The sequence below is a fragment of the Tachysurus fulvidraco genome, chromosome 9 (assembly GCF_022655615.1).
Source record: "Tachysurus fulvidraco isolate hzauxx_2018 chromosome 9, HZAU_PFXX_2.0, whole genome shotgun sequence".
NCBI classification, from domain to species: domain Eukaryota; kingdom Metazoa; phylum Chordata; class Actinopteri; order Siluriformes; family Bagridae; genus Tachysurus; species Tachysurus fulvidraco.
In genome coordinates, this window is record NC_062526.1 from 6,968,513 (window position 1) to 6,986,302 (window position 17,790).

At 37.5% G+C, this 17,790-nt stretch overlaps 1 protein-coding gene across 3 annotated transcripts in view; it reads right to left on the reverse strand.

Moving 5' to 3' along the window:
* Positions 1 to 17,790, reverse strand: part of arl15a (ADP-ribosylation factor-like 15a) — a 66,343-nt gene that overhangs the window by 29,215 nt on the left and 19,338 nt on the right. For all 3 annotated transcript variants that reach the window (XR_007143984.1, XM_027163035.2, XM_047819060.1), the window contains exons 2-4: positions 16,063 to 16,207; positions 14,416 to 14,475; positions 9,773 to 9,981 (exon numbers count right to left, since the gene is read on the reverse strand). Coding sequence is in view for 2 of the 3 variants with exons in the window: in XM_027163035.2 (XP_027018836.1) it covers positions 9,773 to 9,981; positions 14,416 to 14,475; positions 16,063 to 16,207 (414 nt within the window). In the remaining variant the exon portion in view is untranslated. The remainder of the gene's footprint in view (positions 1 to 9,772; positions 9,982 to 14,415; positions 14,476 to 16,062; positions 16,208 to 17,790) is intronic.

Here is a 17,790-nt window from a genome sequence, read left to right on the forward strand (position 1 = left end):
ATGCAGAGGTGCAAGTCGACTGTCATTCTAGTGTTATTACATACATACAAGTACCTGCTTTAGTTTCTTGTATTTTTATTTTATAGTTCCTGAGATATACTAAGTTGAAAATTTCACACAGATGTGACAACTTAAAGTGACTTTGAAAGGTGTTTGGCTATCACAAGCCACCAGAATAGTTTCTGTGTCTCCTGAAACAATTCTCAGGAACAATTCAGATCCTTCTACAAGATTTTTTGATGATGATGAAACTGGTAAAGAGCACTGTTTAACATGTCGGTCTAAATTCCTCTCCCTGTAGTTTAATTAGGTTGAGAGCTGGTGATTGTGAAGGCAAGGCATATGATTTAATTCAATTCACCCTCAGCAAGCCATTCAGCAAGTCCTCGTGTCCTGTGGATTTGGACGGGGTCATCCTGGAAGATACCACGAGCATCAGGATAGAAATGTTAGATCAGTCAAGAGAACTTGAAGTGATTTTTCCCTCTAAAGAAACAGGTAGAGCCAAAATATGTAATCAAAATGCCTCCACAACGTAACATATACAGTTTTTTCCTCAAATCTCAGTTAAATCACCTTTTGGTATACACACCAAGGTAACTGTATTGCCATTTCTATATATTGTTTAAGATATATAGAAGATATAGATAGAATATAAAAGAAGATAGACATATAAAATACGTGTGTATTTATGTCTGTTGCCACAAAACCCAAATTTAGGGCCCATACTACTGATGATATTTAGAAAACTAACTAAAGTTGATAGTAAAATTATGTCTGTATAGCAGAGACGAGATTGCTGCTATCACATGATAATCTCTCTAAAAATAAATGATAGCACAACAAGGAAGTCTGAGGATTTGCATTGTGCTACCATGTGCCAGTGTTTTGCACTTTTCATTTATCTTGCTATAGCAGGATCTATGTGGACAATTCTGAAGAGATACCAATCTTTAGAATCTCTTAAATGCATAAGCCTCTGATTAGACATCTGTAAGTGTTCATATTATCATGATCACACTTTCCCACTTGGCATGCTGTGTTTTTCCTATTCATGTTGTGGTCATATTGCAGTTTCCTTCCTTTTGAGCTGTCCTTTTTGTACCTGACTGCTCTAATTGTAACGTATTTAAAGTGTCAATATGATATAAACTCAAGTCTTTTTGGAATGTTTGGCATCAAATGAATGAATCACACAATGTACCTACTCATGGATTTCCTTTACGTAAAGAAGACTGTTTGCTTGTGGTAATTAACTCCGCTTCCTCAAAAGGTTCAGTGATATTGTGTCTGTTTGTGTTTGGATAAGGGAGTAGAATCAGTGTTGTTTCATACCACACAAGTGGGTACGGCTTTTATAACGCGCAGTCTGTGTGTGCAGAAAAACGACCCGTGTTTGTTCGTGCTAGACATGCATCTGTTTGGTTACTACGTCTAGACACAGCTGGCTTGGGCTGGGCATGTTAGAGCGACACACCTTATGCCTTGCATCTGCATGACTTGTGGAAAGTGCAGACAGACCGAGGAAAGATTTAACTATTAATGCATAATGAGAAAGCCACTTAAAGGAAGCTTTCAATTGTTCTGCCCTTCCTGTGGTGCTTTCCTTCTTCTATGTTGTGAATATAGGAAGGTATTGAAAGATGTTACAGACCCCACATGAAAGAGTTCTATGGAACAACAGTGAAATATTTGCAATTATGTCATGGAAAAATACAGATAAAAGACTCTAAAGGCTGACTGGATGATAAGAACATTTGCTTAATGTAATAACAATAAACCACAATCAGTTTGTCATTCAAAAATGATTTATAAACGTCCTGCTATTAGTCAAGCAGCCACATGCCAATATGATATTTAACTGTGTGAAAGGTTCAACACCACATCTAGACAGACAGACAGACAGACAGACAGACAGACAGACAGATAGATAGATAGATAGATAGATAGATAGATAGATAGATAGATAGATAGATAGATAGATAGATAGATAGATAGATAGATAGATAGATAGATAGATAGATAGATAGATAGATAGATAGATAGAAATACAAAGTCTGTAATATGCTTTGCATTTCAGAATTATGTCAAATGCTGTGCAATAAACATTCCCATAATGCCCTCTAGGTTAAATATAAGATGAAAGCAGGTAGCCACTTTATCGCAGTTTTTACAGTGACCCAGGCTGAAGTCTGAGCTACTGTTACTGTTCTGTATGGAGTTTCGGTGCATGTCCTGCTCATGTGGATTTCCTCAAGTTCCCTCAAAAAGCCAAGGCTATACTTCCATTACAAGGTTCTGGTGAATGTGTCAATTATATACTGATGTAATGTAATAACACTGGAATGACAATAGACTTAAACCTTCACATGATCAATAAAACACATAATGAGTATGAAGAATACTTAATGTGAAACCGGATTCTATTATTTAGCTATCCTACTAAAGAAAATGAGCATGTATGCAATGTATGCAAATTCACTGAATCGGCATAGTCAGACTTTTTAAAATTTGCATTTAAGGAATCTGATCACAATAAGGACATCTTTTGTTTAGTTTGGACCTGTTTTTTATCTTTACAAAGCAGTTTGATTACCTACATTAAAAAAATGTTGGACTTTTCAACTATACAGAACAGACAAGGTAAGCCAATATAGCTATACACACACACACACACACACACACACACACACACACACACACACACACACACACACACACACACACACACACACACACACACACACACTAATCCAGCTGCCTATTGTGCCTTAAAGACCAGGAAAATGTCCTGGCAAGTTCATATTCTTGTGCCAAAATAAGGTGTTTATTCATTTTTAAGGAAACAAATAAAAGATTGTTCCCAGTTTGTAAAAAAAAAACAACAACACTCAGCGCAAAGAAAACAAGCCAAAGACATTTCTGACCTGCATTTTCCAAGACACTTGTCCAGATTAAGGAGGAAATTTGGAATGAAAGATGCAGGGATGCACACATAATTGTTTTTGGGATTCAACAAACAAATGACACAAACTAGCCATGGTTCATGTGGGACCCAATGGAGTGTCAAACAGCTAATTTGCACAACTGATTATGTGTTTGAAATGGTGGATATACAAGTTGGAAGAGTCTTGGGTGCATCAAACAACTGTGTGTTTGGTTTAAACCTAATGAATTATGACATAAGTAGATGATGAACAAACAGATGGATTTTTCTCAGAGGCAGAGCGCCGTTACAGCACCGAGTGCAGTTTGATAGCTTGCTCACATGGGTGGCATTGCTTTGTCACAACGTATAAGCAACATCAGCTTTAACTTTGCTGCACTGAAACCAGATGTGAATTAACTCATAACAGGCATTGTTTTCTTCAAAGAGGACCGAAGCATAGGAAAGCTACTAAAGTCAGAGAACAAATGATGGGCTGAACACCAGTTCTGGCATATCCACTTGAGTGAAACATAAGGTTTAGAATGGTTTCATATTCCAACATATTAAAGATGCAAATGTAATTAATTAAATCCACAATGAATAAACAGATTCTATGTTTCTTTGAACATGTTAAATTCTGCACCAGAAAAAAAAAATCCAAAACACATTGTGCACAAAGAAAAGAGACTCAGACTAAATTAAGCATTATACAATGTTCTACTTGTTAAAACATCAGTACAGTTTTAGATGATGGTTTTATTTCCACATTTTATAGCTTTTATCTAGATTGAATTCTTTTATCTTAGTGTGTTTGGAGAAACATGAATAATTAAGAAGAGATAAACTGGCATGGAAAAAGTATGTGCTGTAACACTTCAATAAATTGGGTTTTAAACAAGATTGTAACTGATGACCTGAAATAATATATTTTAACATAGTTGAAGGCACAAATTAAACATATTGCAGCCTGATGCAAAACTGAGTTCGTATTAATTAAATATCTCTATTCAGAAAAGCATATCCACAATGACAGAGTTTTTAATCTATGGATTTAATGTGGCACATATGGCATCTATTATAGAAATGGTGACATTTAAAAAAAAAAAGTTTATTAATATAAACCATGCAGCCAGAACTATTGTCAAAGCAGCTGATATGGAAAATTTCTTGCCTTTTCAACAAACAGAATCAAGCTTTTAATATCATCTTCCAGTTGGTTTGACTGAATAACTCATAGCAGAAAATTAACAATAAGCTGTAAGACTGAATACCAAATAATAAATATGCCTGTTGTGAGAGCAGACAGTATTTAATATGCCTGATCTAGCAACGGTAAACTTAATCAGCAGTCCAGTAATGTAGCCACTAACTTAGCCAGCCTATGTTCAGGAAACGTTTATAAAGCAAGCAACAGCCCATCAGGCCAAAGCATCCACACAGCCTGCTTTGTTAAGGTGTTGTATCAACACATGACTCCCCACTCTCAACTTGCTTCCTCTTTGGGCCTCAACAACAGGAGATTGGTGTCAACACGGAATTCTGCCTTATGTATGTTTCACTCATAAAAACTAGTCACACACAGTGGCCCAGCGAGGCATTTACAGTCCCATCGAGTCTTATAAACCGCAATCCAGTGATCCAGCATTAACCCCAAAATCACTAACATATCACCATATGCGAGTTGTAACTAGCTCGCATTGAACAGAATGTTAAGTCCATGAGTATGTTTTTCCTTTATCGCAATGTGTGCGGCACATGTCCATTAGCTGTTTTTCAGCTTGAAAAGAAAAAACTGGTACACATGTTTGGTGATTGACAGTATAATGCTATTTTCAGTATAATACAATAACCAAAATTATATAATATACGTGTAAAACATATGTAAAATTATTTGATTTCCAAAGGTGTTTTATGTATTTTTTCCCAATTTCAGATAAGATTTCTGTCCCTGGGGAAAGATAACGATGATGTCATTTGTTACACATAGTGACAGAACTTTGAGGAAACATTGAGTGTAAGTAGTGGGCAGTGATGTCCTGGCTGATTATGCATGATGACGCAACAGGTTCCGGGAGGCGTAGGCTGGCTCTGTGTTGGCAAGTGAGGAAATCTGTTCTTTGGTACACATATTTTGTTTACTCTACCTTCACTACTACTGACACTTGATTCATAATACAGAGAGCACTCACGTAAGTAGCAGCTCGTAAACAGAACGGCTTCAATAACAATTTTTGACTCATTTACATTTGTCACATAAACATTTACTAGACATGCAAAATGATCCGCTTGACTGCAAATAATTTGGAACTTTATCTCCTGGATCTCTTAAATATTCCGTACTATCTAAATATGTTGGAGACACTTGTGGAGGATTTTGAAACTCTTCTCTGTCCAGAATATTTCCAGCACTTTTACATTCACAGATCTGTAAATTTGGACACCATTCTTCAATTCAGACCAGAGATTTTCGATATGGTTCAAAAGTAACCATGGTACAATAAATAAGGATGGTCTCTTCAATGCTATTCCTCAATTGTTTGCTCATTTTCCTAACAAATACCAATAGCAATCATGAACATGACCCCATGTGTGTAGCCACAGGTTCCCCCCAACATCAAGCTCATCCTCTGGCCATTCTCATCAAGTTGAGTGACCCAGATGGCTTGGAAAGCCTACTCTCTGTTGTTGAACACGCCTTCCAAAGTGGTTTCCTTCAAAACTAGAGAAGTCCATATATCAAAATTGTCACTGTAACAAATCCCCTTCAACACATGGTGCATTTCCCAGTGCAACTAGCACAGCTTGTTCAATATTAGTCTGACATGTGCTTTTATTTTGCATCCTGTTCCAATTCCTGGTTCTGGCTCAGCCTCTGAACCTTATTTCCTTCTCACGCACCTCATTTTCATTCATTAATCCTGTGTGTTTAAAAACACATTTCCTGACAGTTCAGGTTGAGGTTTTGTTATTTCATTCTGATTTTTTTCCTTCTTCCTGTTTTATGTTTTGTTTTGTTTTGTTTTTTTTAGCTTTACTGGTATGAATATTCTTGCAATACATCATATCACCTGACTCCTGAAATTGTTAGTTACAAGGTCTTCTAACATGACCTTGACAGACATTAACATATATTGCCTGTGCATCTCTTCTTTTATAGGTTACACATTATGGTTACCCTTTATGGTAATATACCCTATATACCCTTTAACCCACCAATTGCCAGTCAGTTCCACATGAGAGCTTCACATTCCTCACTGGGCCCAGGGCTGGCCTGGGCATATTCTGGTGACCAGACTAGACAGGAGAAAGCATGGGTTTGGCCTAAGCGTGACATGTTTTATGTCCGGTTCCTAATACAGACACTTCATGTGTCCAACAGTGCATGCAATTCACCACCTGTTGTCAACTTTGCTGCCAGAGTTAGAAATACTTCATATTGGCAGTGTGTGACCATACTCAGTTTTTTGGTGAAAGCTCTACCTTCTGTCAAAAAGACTCTTGTGGCCCATGCGTCATGCAGCCTGCCCTTGTCTCAGATGACTCTTCACATAGTTGACTTTCAAATCTAGAGATGTGAGATCAAGAGCTCTGTCTTGCACTTCACATGCTGTTGGGACAATCCATATAGCACCTAGTCATCCAGATAAAGGAACGATGTTCAAATCCTAGTTGCTAAAGCTAATCCATAGGGAATCACTAAGACTGTCAATCAAGCAGACAAATTCTGTGCACTTTTTCCCCACATCTATGGTTACAAACAATTGCAAAGTCTTCTGTCTATTTCTGTCTGAAGGCATTCTGCCTGTCTGGGTTGGCTCAAGTTCATGGGTTGACCCCTTCGACTTTGATGAACTGACCTCAGACTTGGCCTCTTATTGCATTACTAATAAGAACACTAATAAGAGGCTGAAATACTAGTCTTGACTGTGACCACTCACCTGGAAGACTCAGACACACACAGTTCATCAATAGGATTATGCTAAGAAGGTCAGTTAACAGGAAGGTCAGTTCACCCTCTTGCTGTAGGCTCACATAGAATGGGAAATAATTTGGCACTGGAAGCAAATACAACCTCTCTGTGTCAAAGTAGTAATGTTTTAGTGTTTACTTTTACCTTCAAGAAATTGGAATCTAAATTTGAGATGTCCTCTTTGACTTTGGTCAGTAATACAATATTATTTCAATCACAAAAACTAATGGTGAATCCTGTGTAGCTGTGAAACGGTACTGGGATAATGACTAAAGGAATTTAAATGGTCCCTGAGCCTGAAAAAGGGACCGCTTTTTATCTGTTCTTTTAGCCTCTAAAAGTCTTATCTGGAATACAACTGCAGTATATTACCTCCTTATTAGGTGTGTAATGCATTGCGACTATCTATATCTGTACCTATATCTGTTTAGTGTCTGAAACTGACTCTAAAACAGAAACCTCCATGAAATAACATGGAAAGCAGTTCTTATTAAATATGAATCATACAATTATGTACTGGAAAATAACCAAAGGAGGAAACACCTTCAGTGTCATCTTTGTGTTTGAATTCTGGTTCTGATTGTTCTCACAGCTACTGTATATCACACAAAGGATGTGTACAAGTAGTGTAGCTGAGTTCATTCTTCTCACAGAGTTGTGCCAACCTATTCTATATATCTTAAGAATTTAGGTGTTTTTTTTTTGTTGTTGTTGTTGTCTGTTCCCATTTGATGTCGTTACCGCAGTTTATGTGATCTGCATATTTTGACACAGGTTTTATGCCAGATCCCCTTTTATATGGGCTTATGGCCGGCACTGAATTAGCTCCCTAGTGGCTGGGTTGGCTCCCTGCCCTGGAATCAAATCCAGCATGCAACAGACCAGGCAGTTACTAAGAATGAATGAATAATAATTGTATCATCTAGAGACACTCTCATGGTAATGAATGTCATTTTTCTCCACCCCTTGAGCTTAATGTCTGACTGCTTACCCACATGATAGTTAGAACTTCTTACCATTTACATCTCTAGTCTAGAACATCTAATCAGACGCCCTTTTTAAAAAATAGTGCACGATTTTATTACACATTATCATCAATCGGAATATTGAAAAAATGTGAAAATGAGCAAGATGTCAGCTAGCCAAAAGATCTTGATGCAGCCACAATAACTGATATCACTTTTCTTACTCTCTAAACAGTGACTCATGTTTGTTAGCCTGTGACATAACTGGTATCACCACTGAACGTCAGCACTGGCTTCCTAAATGGCACCCTACGATGACAGCTCCTGTTTGTGGTGCCAAAAGTGGTCAGACACAAGGATGGTGGTGGAAGATGTTTTGTGCGAACTTTGTGACTAATTAATGAAAAGCGACATTTCATAATATTATTGAGCCCAGCAGGTCTCATCAATGAGTGACTGACTCTGCAGACTGAAAAACACTAAAAAGTTTGTTTCAGAGCTTGTTCTCAAGCTATGAAATTATAAATACCTATGTATCTATGTAAACAGGTTTGTTCCTGTTATCAGTTCTATTACGGGAGGTATAAACAGTCATTCACTTACCAGTCTCTATCTGACGGTAATAAAATGTTTAAAGATAGCATAAAAAACTTTTTTTTTATTTATTTAAAAATCGCAACTTGCTATGATATTAAACAGCAAACCACAAAGCCCTTTATCCTAAAGACTTTCCCATGTCAGAAAACTGCTACAGCTTTCTCTTACAGTTACAAAGAGCTCCTACTGGATACTGCTTCCAAACTCTACACAAGAATCAGAAAAAAAACACAAATTAGTTGTGTTAAAATCAAATTGTTAAAACCCAAATTGTAAAAACAAAAACAATAAAATTAGAATGAGAATTAGTATGTAAAGTATACTCATGATTCACCTGATTGTGTGATTTGCATTACACTCAGTGAAAAGCTAATCAACACTTTCTAATCAATCAGAATCAGGAATTCAACAGCATTGTGATATCAATTGATGACAGATGATTTAAAAATGACATTTTCTATTACGTAGAAATAATGTTTATTTGACATGAAGTTTGTTGTTAAATTTGGAAATATTGTAGTAGTAGTAGCAGTAGTTTAGTAACAGTAGTGGAGGTAGTAGCAGTAGTAGTAGCAGAAGAAGTAGGAGTAGTAACAGTAGTAGTAAAAGTAGTAGCACTAGTAGAAGTAACAGTAATTGTAGTATCATCAGTAATAGTAACATACTGTATCTAATAGTTGTAGTAGCAGTAATAAGCTAGTAATAGTAGTGCTAGCAGCAGTAGTAGTAATAATAACAGTATTATATTCAGTATTAGTGAGCTACGAGCACTCAGTACTGTCATGGTAATAGATGGAGATAAATGGAAGTAAAAGATAAATCTGACCCTCAACTACTAGCGCTTATGAGTTTTATTAGGTGCTGTAGTCAATTCAAATTCCTAAATGGGTAACAGCTGGATGTTTCCTGATGTTAGAGGATTTTAACTTGCCAGAGACAGACCATCACGTTAATCCTCGATTGTTACTTGGAGTACTCTCTGCCTTAAGCGATCCACCTCTTTCTAAGGTTTCCTCAGCATATACACAGACCATTACTCAGACAGCCCACGTCATCCCGTGTTTACGCAATCAGCTCGCGCTCTGGAAAGGGCTAACGGGGGGAGTACCACTTACACTGTCAACATCAGCTCTTATTGCATGGCAACAACACACCACAGCCTGAGAAATGCACAGTTCCCATTGCTCAGTCCAAACACTTCAGAGTGTGTGTACATGTGGGAGCCAGCGACCTATGGTGGAGGAGGTTCAGAGAGGAAAATGGCCCAGGAAAGTCTCTGAGTGCTATATTTGGTATGGAAAGTTACCGTACCTCTGGGACAGAACGGGCAGCTGGTGAATCTTGGTGGTTGGCAAGGATGAGGAAGGGGAGTGTGCAAAGCTGAGGGTGCTGCAGGGCCAAATGGAGCTCAGATCGGCAAGCTTCCATCTCCTCATCGGAAACAGTACTGTCAAGAACAAATATTACTCCTTGAGAGCCCTGGTAGTAGCGGCTCCAGTATTTCTTGATATTGTCTGCCCCTATAATAAAAAAAACACAAACTGAGTAAGCCACAAATCTTGTGTTTATAATTTCACTTATATAGATGTCTAGAGTTGTGAGACCAATTTTAAGGAAATATAATTTATTGCCATTAATCACCACCAACACAGCCCCCCCCCCTCCCTTGTGTCTGTAAATTATAAACCTGTAATTAGTGGCTCTAGGCTTGAAATTAACAAGTCTATGGCATATTTTTCTACATTCTCACAATGGGAAAATCAATACAATGCATAAAACTCTTTACTAACTGCTTAAGTAGTATAAACACACATTTGTACCTGTAGATGATTAAGTGAAGTTTACTTAGACAACATTTGGGCATAGCCTACAACCATTTGAAAGAAGGCAAACGGCCAACTTGCATGATTTATTTGACTAGCCTATAAGGTGAATAAGGTGAGGCAAGCCAGGTTTTTGCTAGAGCACAGATATGTTGACAGGTGTTAGACAGGTGTGTTAGGAAAAGTTGGAGAAGGAGAGATTTTACTTCATTAGAGGCCAAGCAGAGACAGCTTAGAACAAGGGTATAAGGAAACCCCTCGCTCCTGATGCACAAATGTTAAGGACAGCAGTGATTAAAGCTCCAACAATATGATGGTCAACAATAGCAGGTCAAGAACAGAAGAAAATATCAAAAAGGAAGGATTGAGCATCAAGATTCCTGAGCTGAGCCTTTCAGAATACGCAACTGGTTGCACCAGCTGAACATAAGCTCTATTGTGCTGTAGTTTGGACATGAATTGTGCAATAAATTTGAGTTTACTAACTAAAGTTTCAAACAAGTTTTAAATCCCGACTTGTATTTAATACTTAGTAGTTCCAACATATCCCATATCCCGTAAATCAATAAAAATCTGCAATTAAAAGTGATCAATTTGCTGAGTCAAAAGAGCATGTGTACTGACAAAATTTGTCATTTTGTTTACTTTGTATTTTGTTAGGAGGATTTCTTCATGTAGATTTTTATTGCGTACAATCCTTGGCCAGAGTGCAAAACAATTGTTCAGCAAAAGTAAATTTAGATCATAGGCAATAATTCTTTTTAGCGGTTTCTTACTAAAATACCATTAAATTCATTGCACAAGAGCCCAAGCAGCAGAACAGAACAAACCAGAATAAAACACAAACACAATTTCCACCTCAGACAAGATTTTTCTCTAACCTTAAGGTAGTTCCATGTAGATATGAATAATACAGTTACAGAGTAGAACACTATAGTAAGATTAGCATGTTTCCACCAAATTGTGAGGTTCAACGCTGAGAAAAGAGGAAATGGATCTGAAACTATAAATAAGTAAAATAACATGGCAAATCTCAGGAATTCCTGTATTTTCTTTGTAGTTCTGGATTTGTGCCATAAGAAATGCAACTTTGATCTGCTGCTTCTCATATTCACTCCTTCTGTCTGATCATTTATTCAAGAAAAAATTGACGTTGTTTAAACAGGGTGCAAAAAACAGCTGGTTTCACCCACTAGAGGTAGCAATAGTCCAAAACAATAAAGCATCTGGAGTGAGTGTCGGGGCTATGGTAAAGGTGTCTGCAGAGGTGTTAACATTATTTTTAACATCAGCTTTTATCACTCAGGGTAGAATTAAATATGACAAGCGAAGTCTCATAAAAAACCCACTGCCTATAATAAAACAGAGAAAGATTGGCAAGCAGAGAAAAAAAGTTAAACGTCTAGACTGGGAGAGAAATCTGTGAATATACAGAAATGTCTATAATTTAAGAACACGTGAAGGTGATAATGAAAGATAATCCATGGAGATGTGGAAGACAAAGTCAAAGGGTGCTAGAAATGTAAAAAGTATTCATCATGTAAAATTATTCAAACATTAGACTTTTTCAAAAATCATGGCGTGGGATGTGTGGTGTGCGTGTGTGTGGGGGGGGGGTGTTCATTGGTTGGTGGTTGTGTTGTGTTTGAAATGGTTTCATGATGCATTTTCACTCGATCCATGTCATGTTCATCTTTTCCAGTTGGGTCCCATCAGATTGAACTTTTATTTGTTACATCCCAGAAAGTTCAAATTTAGAAAATGGACTTTGAAGCATAGGGTATATATTATTATTATAAGCAGCAGATGAGAGCTCAACCGACACACATACAGAGAGACAAATAGATAAAGTTGGGGGAGAGAGAGAGAGAGAGAGAGAGAGAGAGAGAGAGAGAGAGAGAGAGAGAGAGAGAGAGAGAGAGAGAGAGACTGAATACAAACTGTTTAGCATGTGTCAAAATGCATGTTCTTTCTTCCTTTTATCTCTACAACCTTTATTACTAGATAGATAGACTATTAGATAGATAGATAGATAGATAGATAGATAGATAGATAGATAGATAGATAGATAGATAGATAGATAGATAGATAGATAGATAGATAGATAGATAGATAGATAGATAGATAGATAGACTGGTCTGAGTATTTCAGAAACTGCTGATTTCCTGGGATTTTCATACAGTTAAGACAGAATGGTGTGAAAAACTAAAAACATCCATCAGTTCTTCTGGTGGAACTGTTTCAAGCTGACAGAAAAGCTATGATGTTTCCAGGGACTGGAATCACTACTCTTACCAACCACTGTGAGCAGAAAAATGTATGTGATGATAAGCTTCAAGAGCAGAACACCAGGAAACTGAGGTTTCAGATGGCACAGACTCACCAAAACTGGACAGCTGACATTCACATAGTGAGAGGTCAAAATGCTAAAGCACGCCACATGGGAACTGTTCATTGATTATTTAGGAAATAAAAATAAAACACTGCATTTATTGAATTTTTAAATCGAATCCCATGTGAATAAAAATGTTGGGTACAAAGACATCACCCCCCCCTTCCCCCACTGTTTATTTATTTCCTATGTTTAATATTGTTGCTTATTTCACTTTAATATACTAAAAAGATAACAATATTAAATACTAAATCTAAAATGACTTAAAGAAGGAATGTCACCTTAGTAACTTTTATGTTATGCATTTTATTTTGAATTATTATCCGTACCAACCTTAGAAAAAAAAATAGTGTTTAAAATGCAAAAATACAGACTGATTGAAATCAGAAAATACAGCACACTATAAACAGTGACAAAGAAACGAAACTAAGGAGCTAGACTCTATTAGCTTGGATATGTTTAAAATGGATTAAATAGGAGCAATAAGCTTACATGGCAGGAAGCAAGAAACGGGTGAAAACAATGAAAGAATTTAATGAGTTAACAAGCATAGGAAGTAGAGACCAAATATGGAAAATACTACATAATAGTGATGAAACATATAAAATTAATTAGAAATCAAAGCTAGGACAGATGAAATATAATGACATAATTTGGTAGTCAAAAATTTGTTTAGTTAATCCTCTGTTATTCACTATTCAAAATGATTACCATACAAAACAGGTAGTTTGTGTTTTATTTTTATTTTAAAGAACAGCTGATTTGGTGTATTCCAATCTGAGACACATTCAACAGCAAATAAATAAAATAGGCAGCCAGAGCCATAAATATATTTTCTATGCAAACATTTTTTTGTTCCCCTCTGGGGCCTGAAAAGCCAGAGCAGCAGTGACAGGCTCCAGACAATAAATAAACGTCATCACCGTAACCACTGGAGGCATCGGTGTGTATAAAAACATCTGTAACCGGCTTTGACCTCACCTACTGGAAGATCTTTATATCATGTTCAACATACATTTCTGTCTCTGACCAAATTTGGTTAGGCTTCCCCTTGGTGGTCCCGTGTCCTCGGTTTCAGTTGTTTTTGTTTTAAGGGTGCTGATGTTTCTGTTGTGCTTTAGTTGGGCCTCAAGTCAACATACACGGTGCACCTGTTTTGTCCCCTGCATCCCACAAAACACATAAATCACACTGACTGCGGTCACTACTAACATTCGCATTCTCAGCCTGGAGGGTTTTTTTTTAGCTCTTGAAGACACCAAAAATAAGCATCTTCTAGGAAGATGTCTAGACCATGAAAGTGCATGCACATGTTACTGATATTTTAGCTGCTGTAATATTTTAATATTTTTTTAGGGGAAAAAAAAGAAATATTTACATATTACTGAATTATTGATCAAAAGGATTATCAGGTAAAATACAACACTCTTGGTATTTTCTCCTCTGCTCCTTAGCAGGCCCCTCTGCTAAAGGTTCAAACAACTGGAGCCGTATTTATGCACTGGATAAACAGCTACTAGAGCTGTATTAGTTCATAGTATTAGCCTAGCTTTTATTTTTTCAACTGGACATAAGAGTGACATCAATCTCCATTAATGTCCATAAAATCATTGACTTAATCAGTGAGGTTTGGGTTGCAGCATTTCTAAAATTCAGAGTAAGGAAGAACAAAGAGTTTGTTAGAGCAAAACATTAGCAAAAGATAAAAACCTTAAAAGTGTAATACATGTTCATCTTACCTCCAAGTTCCTTCACATTCAGTACTGCGTTCGGGAAAGCCACTGCCTTGATGCTGAAACCTAAAAGAGATGACGGTAAAATTTACAAAAGATTTACATAGATAGATAGATAGATAGAAATAAATAAAAGTTCATTTTTCTTTGGACTATCATTAACATTGGAATAAAGCAACCGATAATCAGAGAGATCAAATGAAGAAAAGCAGAGTTGCACTGTCACATATCAATTGACGAAGGGAGGATTTACTCAGTCACACCACTAACCTCATGTTCATTTCAAAACAATACATGCAGAGCCAAGGAGGGCTCACATTCGGGAATGATTAACACAACTCAAAACACATGAGGTTGAGACTGTTATATTGCCGCTTTGACTTTACACCGGAGTTTATAAGGCAGGTTTCAGGTGATAGTAAATATGTTATGTAGTCAAGATGTAGTCAAGTTCTTACAGTAAAGAGCCAATATAATATAATGTTTCTGAACTAAGTCAGCATGTGATAGTGACATATTAAGTCGTCTGGTACTGTTGGTGAAAAGGGTTCGATCGTGAGCTTGGGTTATTGTCAGTGTGGAGTTTTCCCTGTACTTCTCTGTGTGTGGGTGTCCTCTGGGTTTGTTAGTTTCCTCCCACCTCCCCAGATATTAGAAGATTGATTGGCTACACTAAATTGACCTTCAATGCAAATAGTCTGATGGTCTGATATTCTATACAGGGTGTATTCCATTCTCACATCTAGCCATGAAGGAATCACCATCACCTTGGCAAGTCGTTGCATAATGGTTAGAGTGTCTGACTCGTAATCCTAAGGTTGTGGGTTTGGAGCCACCATCATGCTGAAACCACCATTACCATCACCCTGAAGCCATAATCACCATCACTTTGGAGCCTCAATGACCATCACCATCATGCTTGCTGTGTGTATTAATGCAATACTGCCACACATGGCATACGCAGTTTTATATATACATATGAAGTCATGATGTCTGTTATGAGAATGAAAGGCTATAATGGGTCTATGAAGCTGGATTACACTATCCTGTCAGTAACATAAGTACTATCTTCGTGTCACAACTCATGTGAAAATGCAAAGAGATGAAAGCTCTGCATGTCAAGAATCTTTCAAATCTGTCAAGTAATTCAATGCTCTTTAGCATGATGCTGACGTGGCTGGTTAAAAACTGAGCTAATATTAAGATCTGTAGAGTTAGAGACAAAATTGTGTCAAAGGCATGTTTATAAATGCTACAGGAGTGTGAAGTGTGAAGATTGGTTCTATATGTTACATCGACAGGGTGCTTCATAATTTCACTGAGAGACTTTGGGGCACCAGTTCAAAATAAGTAGCTGAAGGTTATGGTGTTTGGTTTATATTACATTGCTGAGACATGGGAATGGTATGTATATTAAAGTGAGTCTGTTTGTAATGTAGTGGTTCAAAAAAGCTGCTAGCGTTTGTCACCAGGCTTGTACCCCCAAGTCCCACCATGGGAAAGTAGAGTGCTTTTAAAACATACAGAAATAAATATACAGTACTGCAAACTGTACAGCAAATGTATGATGAAATCTTGTATTAATGGTACAGGAATAGCATCTATTTATGATTTCTGATCGTGTGAGTTCTATAGTGAGTGACTTAAAACTACCTGCAGTGGGTACAATTTCATCGAGACCTTCGCTGCTGAGCCGCGAAACGAGACTGGTTTTGCCAGCACCACTGAGTCCAATACACACCACATCATACTCTGGTCTAGGAGATGGGGGACCTTTACAGCACAGCTTTCGGAAACACTAATGAGAAAAAAACACAGGATAGCAAATCATAAGAACCAATTAACAATGATACAGTATATTATATTGTATGTTGATATAAATGACTTTACACGACAAGCTAACAAGTATATTTAAGGTAATGGTTGTGAGGGGAAATTAATATACACTCACCATTAACTTTATTAGGAACACCTGTACAACTTCACATTCATGCAGTTATCTAATCAGCCAATCATGTGGCAGCAATGCAATGCAAAACAAAATCATGAAGATGCAGTTAAAGTTCATATCAAACATCAGAATAGGGGTAATGTGTGATCTCAGTGAACGGCATGTTTGTTTGTAACGGATGGGCTGGTAAGTGATGTGACTGAAACAGCTTGTCAATGAAATTAATCAGAGCAGACTTGAAGACTGGAAAAGTGTCCATGTGATTATTTCTAATCTGCACCTGTCTAGTTTGGGTGAGTCTGTGCCAACGATAGCCTCAGATTTCTGTTCCTGGTTCATAGGAGTGGAATCTTACGTGGTCTTCTGCCATTGTAGATATATGTGGGATTTAGGCTGATTATCTGCTGCCATAACCTATTGTCTAAAGTTATACAACAGCACAACGGTAGCAGGTTTCATCAAGTTGTGGTCCCTTTGATGGTAAAAGTAGGGTTATGGAATTTCACATCTGTGAATCCTAGAAAACTAAATGTCTTGAAGGTTCAATCTAAATTATTTTCATTTTTCATTTAGTTTTAAAAGGCTTAGTGGTTAGCACGTTTGCCTCACACCTCCAGGGCTGGGGGTTCATTTCCCACTTCTGGATTGTGTGCGTGCGTGGAAACCTCGGGGGTTTCCTCCGGGTACTCCGGTCTCCTCCCCCGGTCCAAAGACATGCATGGTAGGTTGATTGGCATCTCTGGAAAATTGTTCATAGTGTGTGAGTGTGTGAGTGAATGAGAGTGTGTGTGTGCCCTGCGATGGGTTGGCACTCCGTCCAGGGTGTATCCTGCCTTGATGCCCGATGACACCTGAGATAGGCACAGGCTCCCCGTGACCCAAGAAGTTTGGATAAGCGGTAGAAAATGAATGAATGAATGAATGAATGAATGAATGAATGAATGAATGAATTTAGTCTTAAGGTTTTGCACTCAACTGTGTTAATCATCTGGTTTAGAAGGAAAAACTCTATTTGTTTAGCACATACCAAGTGAGAAAGAAAGAGAGAGAGAGAGAGAGAGAGAGAGAGAGAGAGAGAGAGAGAGAGAGAGAGAGAGAGAGAGAGAGAGGAGGCTGGTGACAGTCCTGTCAGTTTATGAATCACTGTCTCTGACTGGAAGCCTGCTGGGAGACATTAGGAGGCAAACGCAGTGTGAACCATGGATGAGATCATTATGTGAAGAACCACAACTAAAGAGAGATCATCTAACAGACTAGGTATTTACTAAAACAGTAGTTATATAACACAAGAACTATATATGTTATTACATCAAGAACTGAAATTCATATACATTTCACCAACAACTAAACCAGAGCTCTTACAACAACAAATCATCAATACAAACAACATCTGATTGTCTTTTGGTATTCTTTCTCCCAAAAAGCCACTA